General features: G+C 51.7%; 1 protein-coding gene across 1 annotated transcript; it reads left to right on the top strand.

Moving 5' to 3' along the window:
- Nucleotides 1–2,079: 2,079 nt before the first annotated feature.
- On the top strand, nt 2,080–5,391 carry MARCKSL1 (MARCKS like 1). Its single transcript, XM_026702704.2, has 2 exons — nt 2,080–2,396; nt 3,931–5,391. Exons 1-2 carry the CDS (start codon nt 2,307–2,309, stop codon nt 4,579–4,581), a joined length of 741 nt encoding a protein of 246 aa, XP_026558489.2. The 5' UTR covers nt 2,080–2,306; the 3' UTR covers nt 4,582–5,391.
- Nucleotides 5,392–8,387: the final 2,996 nt, after the last annotated feature.

Genomic DNA, 8,387 nt, shown 5'->3' with positions numbered 1-8,387 from the left:
CAATGAAAAGGACCCAAGCAAGGGAAGCAATTCAATTCAATTTGGCAGTTCTCTACCAGCCCAAGACACAACCTGAGTGAGAGCAATGAAAGGTGCTCTATTGTTTGGGGTTCTGAGAACCCTGATCTGGTGAAGCTGCTTTCTGCCCTGGCAACCTAGGCTCCAGCAGCAGGAGAGAGAAAGGGGTCAGACCCACAAATGACCAGCTCTCCTGTGCCCTAATGTGCCCCTCTGCGAAGAAAAGGGTCTTGTGTCGCAAGCCTGTCCTTGGGGTGGAAGTTAATCAGTTTCCACTGGTAATCTAATCAACTAAATCACAATGAGGTCATGTTCTCTCACCTTCACCAAGTCTTAAACCCTTCCTTAAACCCCGCCCCCACCCCATTTCATACCCCACCCCAAGGTCAAAAATAAAACAGGACAGTCTTGCCAAGCGGCTTCGTGTATTGTGTGCAGACAAGTAAATTCTTAGAAACTGACAACTCAGAGCGAAAGCGGTACAGGATTTTACAATCTGAGAGTAAATCCTGTAACAAAGGCCCAGAAATAGCTGCATCAGAAAGCAAAATTTCTCCCTTCCAAGAACAACCAAGGAAACTCACAAATGAAGATTAGGGGTATACTACCTCTGCTGTAGGAAGTTCCCTTAATTAACACTTGTAAGCTACACCCACCCAAATCTCTCTTCCTCTTTTGTAGCCAGAAACAATCAAATAGGATCAACAGCAGGTTTGAAGGCATCCTTTAAACGTTTAATATGTTGTCATTTTTGCAATGGTTAAGGGGCATCCACAGGAGGGGAGTCAGGAAAAAATGTACAGTGGTACCTCGGTACTCGCTGTCAATTGGTTCTGGGAGGCACAATGAGTACCAAAAATTATGATACCAAACCATTTTTCCCCATTAAGGAATAATATAGTGACTCACAAGACAGCAGACTCCAACAAGTTATAGGGTTGTGTGTTGAGTACGGAAAAAAACGGTGAATAGGACAATTTTTTTTCCGTCAAAATGAGTTGAGTACCAGTTCAATGAGTTTCAAAGCAACTGACTACCAAGGAACCACTGTTATGTGTGTGTATAAGGCCTGATTAGCCCAATAGGAGCACATAAAGAAAAACACAACACAAACATTATTCCTAACTACATCCACGACCCTAAACTTAACTTCTTCCAGCTTGTTCAGTCCGTTATTATTGTGGTGGCAAATATCCATGAAAGATCTAATCTCGTCCTCTTATTTCGAAAGGGATGAACCTCAGCAGCTCTTCCAAGAGACGGATCTGATCCAAAAAGCTGTACATCGTTGCACACTCAATGGAAGTGTACTAATTACAATCAGCCAGTACAAATTTATATCCCACCTTCTGTGCTACCAAATTGGCATTTTGTGCCATTCTAAAAATAAAGTCCTAATAAGCAGCTCAATACTTACTTCCTTAACTGAATGCAGAACTTTCCAATTTAAGCTAGGAAGCAAAAGAAGCAAAACCCACACTGAAGACGACAATTTTGGCCCTTAAGGAAGGAAGATGCAATCATCACGCTGAGCCACCCTGTAATTTGCACGTATGCAATTCGGGATGCTACTACATGCAAAGTCAAACACTGTGGGCTTGTCAATAATTTACACGTCAATCCAAGCGGATCGTGTTTCATGCGCTAAACCAGGTTAAGCCAACCTGATCAGCATCTTTACGGTAGCGTCCACAGGGAGGGGGTCCAGCAGGTGCCCGGAGGGGAGGCGCCCACATCCCCAACGAAGGGGGAAGGGAATCCTAAGAGGGAGAGAGGGGCGCTCCCCGCGCGCTTTGTATCGGGGACACCGGAGTTGCTTTGCCAAGAGCTGCGCCACGACGGCAGGCAGAGCCGCGCACTCTGCACATGTTCAAGCGCACCGGCGCAAGCCCTCGCCTCCTTCCGGAGACGGCAGGCGAGGGTCTCCGTGGCTCGGCCCGGCCACGCCCTGCAGCGCCCCCGCCCGGCCCTGGGCGCCTCCCCCGGGCGGGACTGTGCCGCCCGGCTCCGCCCCCGCGCGTGCGGCAGCCTTATTAGCCGCCGCTTTTGCGCACCGGGCTCAGTGCAAGGGAAGCGCGCGCGAGGTTTTGCGCGACGCCTGCAACGGCTGAGCCCGGGAGCCGAGCGAGCCAGCGACGACGCCCAGGGCGCGGAGCCTCCGGGGGCGGTTTCACCGCGTTAGGGTCCCTTGAGGCGGCCGGGGCTCCTTCCCGTCCTGCCCGGATCGCCGCCTGCGCCTCTCTGCCGCCTCCACCGCGGTGCCCGCCTCGCCAAGCAGCCGCGCCGCCATGGGCAGCCACAGCTCCAAGGCCGCCAAGGGGGACGTGATGGCCCAGGACGCCACCGGCGACGCCTCGCCCTCCAAGTCCAACGGCCAGGTGGGTCCGGGGCGCGCAGCCGGCCAACGGCCATTGTTCCTCGGGCTGCCTCCGGGGCCCGCCCCGCCCGCCCGCGAAGCCGAGTTGGGCGCGGCAGCCTCTCGTGGACGGTCGCCTGAGCCCCGCCGGGCGCGCCTTGCCTCGGCGACCGCTCCGCTGCCCCTTCCCGTGGCTCAAAGCGGGAGCGCGGCGTGGCGCGCCTTTGTTCGACGCGGAGCCCTGGAGACGGAGCGCATCTCCCCTCCCGACGGGGAACAAAGGAGGGCCCGGCCGGCGCGCTGGGTCCCGACGCTGCATTGCGCGCATTCCCGGGCGAGGGGCGGGGGCGGCGGGGAGCCCCCCGCTCCCCGCCGCCTGATTGCCTCCCTTTTGCAAAGGAGCCCCGCGCTCTCGGGGAGCTTCCCGAGCCGGGGCTGGACTGGGCGCTTCGGCGTCGAAGGGGAGCCGCGGGCGGGAGGCGGTTTTGCTAACGTGGCCCTCCCTGTGCCTTCGTCTCGCCTTGCACCCTCCAACGCCAGCGCCGCCGGACCGAGCGGCCCAATGGCGCGGCTTTGCACCGGGGGAGGGGGAGAGAAAGGCGGGCCCCTCCAGCGTGGGGGATTCCCGGCCGCGGCGGCGGCGGCGCTCCTGCACGTTCGCCTCCTGCTCCCGGAGCGCGGCGGCTGTGGCGGCGGCGCTGCTGCAAGGCGGGCGGGAGTGGGGCGCCCCCTGGCGGCGGCGACGCTCGACGGTCTCGCTTCCTTGGGGAGAGACGCTTCGGCCGCCTCCCAGGAAAGGCGAGCCCTAGCGGGATTCGGGGGAAAAGTGTTGCGCTCCGCCCTTTAGCCCAGCGCGGACATGGAAGCCCGTTGGATCCGCCGTGGCCAAGTAGCGTGGCCAAGTAGCGACACACACACACACACACACCCGCCTCCAGTCTGACCAGTGCACATCAGCTCCATGGTTGGATGCTGGGAGGTCTAGGGTGGCACATGTGGATGGCACAGGAAAACAACCTCGTTTGTGGAAAAATAACTCCATTAGACACTCAGTAGGTAGAATTTTTCTGCTGCTCTCTATACATTAGCAATAGCACGGAGACTTATCTACCCCTTTATAGTGCTTTATAGCCCTCTAAGTGGTTAACAGAGGCAGCCTCTTTCCCCCCAACAATCTGGGTCCTCGTTTTACCCACCTCAGAAGGATGAAAGGCTAAGAAAACTGTGAGCGTGGTGGGATTCTATCTGCCAAATTGCAGTAGTAGCAGCCCGTAGGACTGCACTCTAACCACTGCACCACTGAAGCTCATAATTGGTAAACCCGGGTGATTTGAATGGTTGGATTGAATGGGAAGTGCAAGCCCAGAAAATGCATGAATTCGGTACTCCAGTTATGTGAGAGTGGTCGAGGTTGTGTGCTGTTGCCAGTGTGTATCCCTTGGGCTGTGGGGCTTTCACCTCTTGCAAAGGGTGGTGGGCAGCTGGATGAGATACGTGGGTGCTGAACTCCTTTTTCCGAGCTGTAACTCTGCTGTTCCTTTTCTTTACTCCTCCAGGAAAACGGCCATGTGAAAGTCAATGGGGACATGTCCCCTAAAGCCGACGGGGAGGTGAGCTCCCTGAATGGCAGCGGCTCAGCAGAGGCCCCCAAGGAGCTGGCCAAGGCCGAGGCGGGCAGCGGAGATGCCATAGAGCCAGCCCCAGTGGCCGAGGGTGAAGCCAAACCGGATGGAGCTGCTTCCGCCAGTGCTTCCAAACAGACCCCCAAGAAGAAGAAACGGTTCTCATTCAAAAAATCCTTCAAGCTGAGCGGCATTTCCTTTCGGAAAGCCAAAAAGGAAGCTGGCGATGCATCGGCTGCTTCCTCTCCCAGCGAGGAGCAGCAGGAGAAGGCCGGACCAGCGGAGGCCGAGGACCAGTTGGCCACTGCTGCCACCGAGGAGGGGGAGCAGGCCAGTGCGCCCCAAGAGGCGGCAGCGGCCCCCGAGGAAACCCCTGCTACAGCCGCTGCTCCCGACAATGAACCGGTGGCCAAGCGGCAAGATGGCAGCGAGGGTCCAGCAAAGGAGGGGGAACAGCCACCGCCACCTTCCAGCGAGAGCCAGGGGGATGTAAAGCCAGATGAGACCTCAACATCTGCGGAGGTGGAGCCTAGTGCTGCGGCTGACGCTGCGGCTGCTGTCGCTGCTGAACAGAAAGAAGAATAGAGCCTGGCTGCCTATCACCTGCCCATCCAAAAGAGACTTGTCTGTGCCATCCTTCCAATCCCAACAACCCCCCGGAACTGCTGCCTTGACCACATGCAACACATGCCCGGCACACACACACAGGCCTTCTGCATTGAGCCGGAGCTTTGTCTCTCCACAGTGTCCTCCCAAACACAGTGAAGGAAAAGAGAAAAAACTGACTTGGCCTAGGGGGCCCCTCCAACAGGAATTCTAAAGCCCCTCTTAAAACTATATGGAGAGATAACTGACCCTGGACAGAAACTGGAATTTGCTCCATTTGAGACTCCAGCTATTAACACCAAGTTCTTTTTCCTCAGATCTTCTGTTTCTATACTTATCTTCAAAAGCAGCTCTTCTTTTTCTCCAAAAAGTCCAACAAACCAGCAACAAAACGGATATTCTTGGTTTACATTCCTGGTTCTGACTTCATTTACAAATATTTTGTGCTTTTTATAGAAACAACTGTTTAAAAAGCTAATCTGGTTAGTTTTTTATAATGTCTTGCTCTTGGCTTTAAACCATAAAGCGTATAAGTCTGTTGTGTTTAACTTGACATCAGAGGGAGAACTACTTCGGGTTTATTTAGGGGTGGGGAAACCCCTGGGGAGGGGGTGGGAGGGGGTTGAGGGCGAGGGCTGGCTGTATGATGTGACTTTAAATTTTCGTTTCCTTGTCTTTGTAAATAATTTTTTAATGACCCTACTTCTGATTTGCAGTTTTCTAACTCCTAAACAAAAGTAGTATGGGTCTTATTGTAACATTTGAAAAGAATAAATGGTGACCCCTTTATGGATCAGAGTTGGGTCCTTTTCTCTAGTAGTTGGCCAAGTGGCCAATAATTTGAGTAGCTGCATGTTTCCCAGATATCCTTCCCCTTGGAATGCTGGTTTCTTTTTCTGTGTTCTCTAATTCTACAATGAAAGTTGAATCTGCTGTATTTGGAAGGCACTTGTATTCCCCAGAATTGAGGCCAAGGGGGGCTTGTGCCCATCACAGCCAGGCATAGATTTACTCCATTAATATATTCAAGCTACATATCAGGCAAGCAGAACCTTCCCTGACAAATTTACTTAGAAGCCCTAAACTGCAGGACAGATCTGGGTGAAGTCTTAATCATGCATGCCACTTTCTTTCATAGGCTATTAAGAGCCTTGTTGGGGAGCACTTGATGCTGTTGTACGGGGTGTGAATTCCCGCAAGACACAAATCTAACTTGAGTTGCGTTCATAGGGCTTTCCTCATTGCCTTGACCTGTGTGCCCAATGGATGGCCAGGCAAGCAGCAGAGATTGCTTTTTTTCCCTGCCATCGGCCTTTTCGCGTAAGGGAGCCCACATTACTCGACCCTGAATGCTTCTCTTTTCAGGCAGAGCTGTCCCCCTCCAACCCTAATTAGGTAGCTTAAATGTTGTCTATGTCTGAATGGAGGTCAGTGAATCTTGTTAGAATCTACAGGAGGATTATATGATGGGCTTCATAGGGTGTTTGCAAATGGCTCAATGTTGAAAGTACTTGAATGGATTCTTTTCAAAATCTGCAGCTGGGTTGGGGGAAAATAAGAGCATTTCTCTGACAGTGAAGCTAGGGCTGGAATGTGGTCTGGCAGCCATTTTAACTCATCTTGGGGAGAGGTGCCTGCTAATCACCATATGAGGCAGCAGTCCTAGTTTCTCCTAAGATGGAGGGGAGGCAGGGAGCTGCAGCTGTATGAACCAACCACACACGAGACGGTCACCGGTTGTAGGTTCCCTGTGATAGTGGTGGGAGACGTAATAGTGCCAAAGGAATGTGTTGGTATATGGTTTAAACTGCCCCACTGCACAGGTCATGGGGCTGAGAAGTACTCTGAGGATGTTTTGGGTACAAAGGAGGGGGAGTCCCCCGAGCTGGAAGATTAGCTTTCTAGGCTAGGGGAGATTCTAGAAAGCAAGACAGGCTATCAAGCAGAATCAAAGAAATATATTTTGACAAGGCGAAGTCAGCACCTATTCCAATTGGCTTGCCAGGTCTTGTTTGGCGACAGGAATGGCTAAACGTTCTTGTGTATTTCATCATAGATTTGTCTATTTATATATTGGCTACTTGCCTCAATTCTTGCAAATCTTCCAACTTCTGGGAAGAGAATATTTTGCTGATCAGCACTCCGTGTGTCCTTAGAAAGCAAGCATGATAGGACAAGCTATAGCATGTGTTGATTCAGGGAGATGGGAGGTGTAGTGCAGTGCTTCAGGAGTACATGGGATTATGGAGGACTAATCAGGGTAATTCTTCCAGCCTAGCAGCCACCAACCAAATCAGAGGAAGTTTGTTTTGGGGGCTTGGTTTTTTAAAATAAATAACTTGCCCCCATCCAAGATCTGTTCTTTTTTGAATTGTTATAATTGAGCATTGCAGCTCAGTATCACATGCTAGTGCCAGCAATAGCACATTTGGGGTCCAAGTAGGGCACGGGTGAATTTGGTGAAGTCTTTTGGCCTTTAGTTACCTGGTGTGAGAAGCAGCTGCAATGCAGTCCTTGAACAAAACAATTCCTGGTCTTTAGAGAATAGGCGACAATGGCTGGCAAACAGTTGTTTATTAGGCCACCAATCCTTCCGGGATTCAAGTAAAACGGTGATGTAAGTGCTAAAATGGTGATGAAAGACTGTGTCTTTCATCCTTCCCAGCTGCTTCGCTCTTTAGGCAAGTTGAGAAGAAGCACCAGCTTTGTGATAACAGTTGTTGGGTTGAAACTACAGACAAAAAAACACTTTTTGTTCCTTCCAGTAGAGATGTTGGACAATCTGAGTGGACTTCCAGTTGAAAATTGGCTTCAAATGTGATAAGTACCAGGGACTTTAGTGCCAAATTCCTATCCCACCTTTTCCTCAGAAGCTGAAGACACTGGAATCTTGAATTGGATCTCTACTCCCACCCACCCACCCCCATTTTATGTCTCCTATCAAACCAAGTCACCAGGCGCACCTTGACTTGAACCTGAGTTCTCTGCTCCTAGTTCATCTTCTTGGCCACGCTTGACCCCCTGAATGTTCTGAATACTCTGCACTTAAAAAAAAACACACATAAGGGGTGTGTTGGGCATAGTGGCAGGAGAGCATGTGAGATTACTAAAACACAGCCTTTGTGGGAACCCAACCTGGTCCCAGATCCATAATGCTTTCGCACCTTTTTAGTCCAGTTTCGGCTGTTCCGCTAGCACAGACAAGTGTGCTCCATTATCTTGTTTTCTTCCAGGGAAGCAAAGAACGGGTGCCCATTCATCCTATGTTTTCCCCCAAGTGCTCAGCTCAGTGCAATCAATTCCCCTTCCCCAATTTGGTCAATTTTGCAACAGAAAATGCCTGGCTCTGAGCACCTTCCAAAGAACCATGTCCCAAAGGAAAGCTGATGATATGCAATGCTGAAGGGCTTCTGTGTGACAGGCAGTGCATGGGAAAGTTGGAGGCGTTGAAATGCTAAGTGGCATTCTGCACATGAGGCTGTGGTCGGGCAGAACCCTCCAATTTAGGTGCAAAGGAACATGCAAGCTGCTGTTCCAGAATGTGCCACACATGAGAAGGCCCTGTTGCAATTCCCTAAGTTTGATGCTAGGACACAGAACCAACCTCCCAGCTGTTTTAAGCATTTGCATCTAGAAGCATGTAGCATATATGCTGTCAGTAATCCTTTTCTCCCCTAAAGGGAGGGGAGCCCATGCCATGAGGCAGTGTGCTTTATGGCACGGAGCAAAAGAAGTATGGGAGATATTCAAATGGGTTACTCCAGTGGTAGGATACTTTGGGACAT

Source organism: Pseudonaja textilis, chromosome 10 (assembly GCF_049901715.1).
Source record: "Pseudonaja textilis isolate UNSWEBS1 chromosome 10, rPseTex1.2, whole genome shotgun sequence".
Lineage (NCBI taxonomy): Eukaryota > Metazoa > Chordata > Lepidosauria > Squamata > Elapidae > Pseudonaja > Pseudonaja textilis.
Note: the sequence above shows the minus strand (reverse complement) of the source record. Positions and strands in the feature narration are given on the sequence as shown.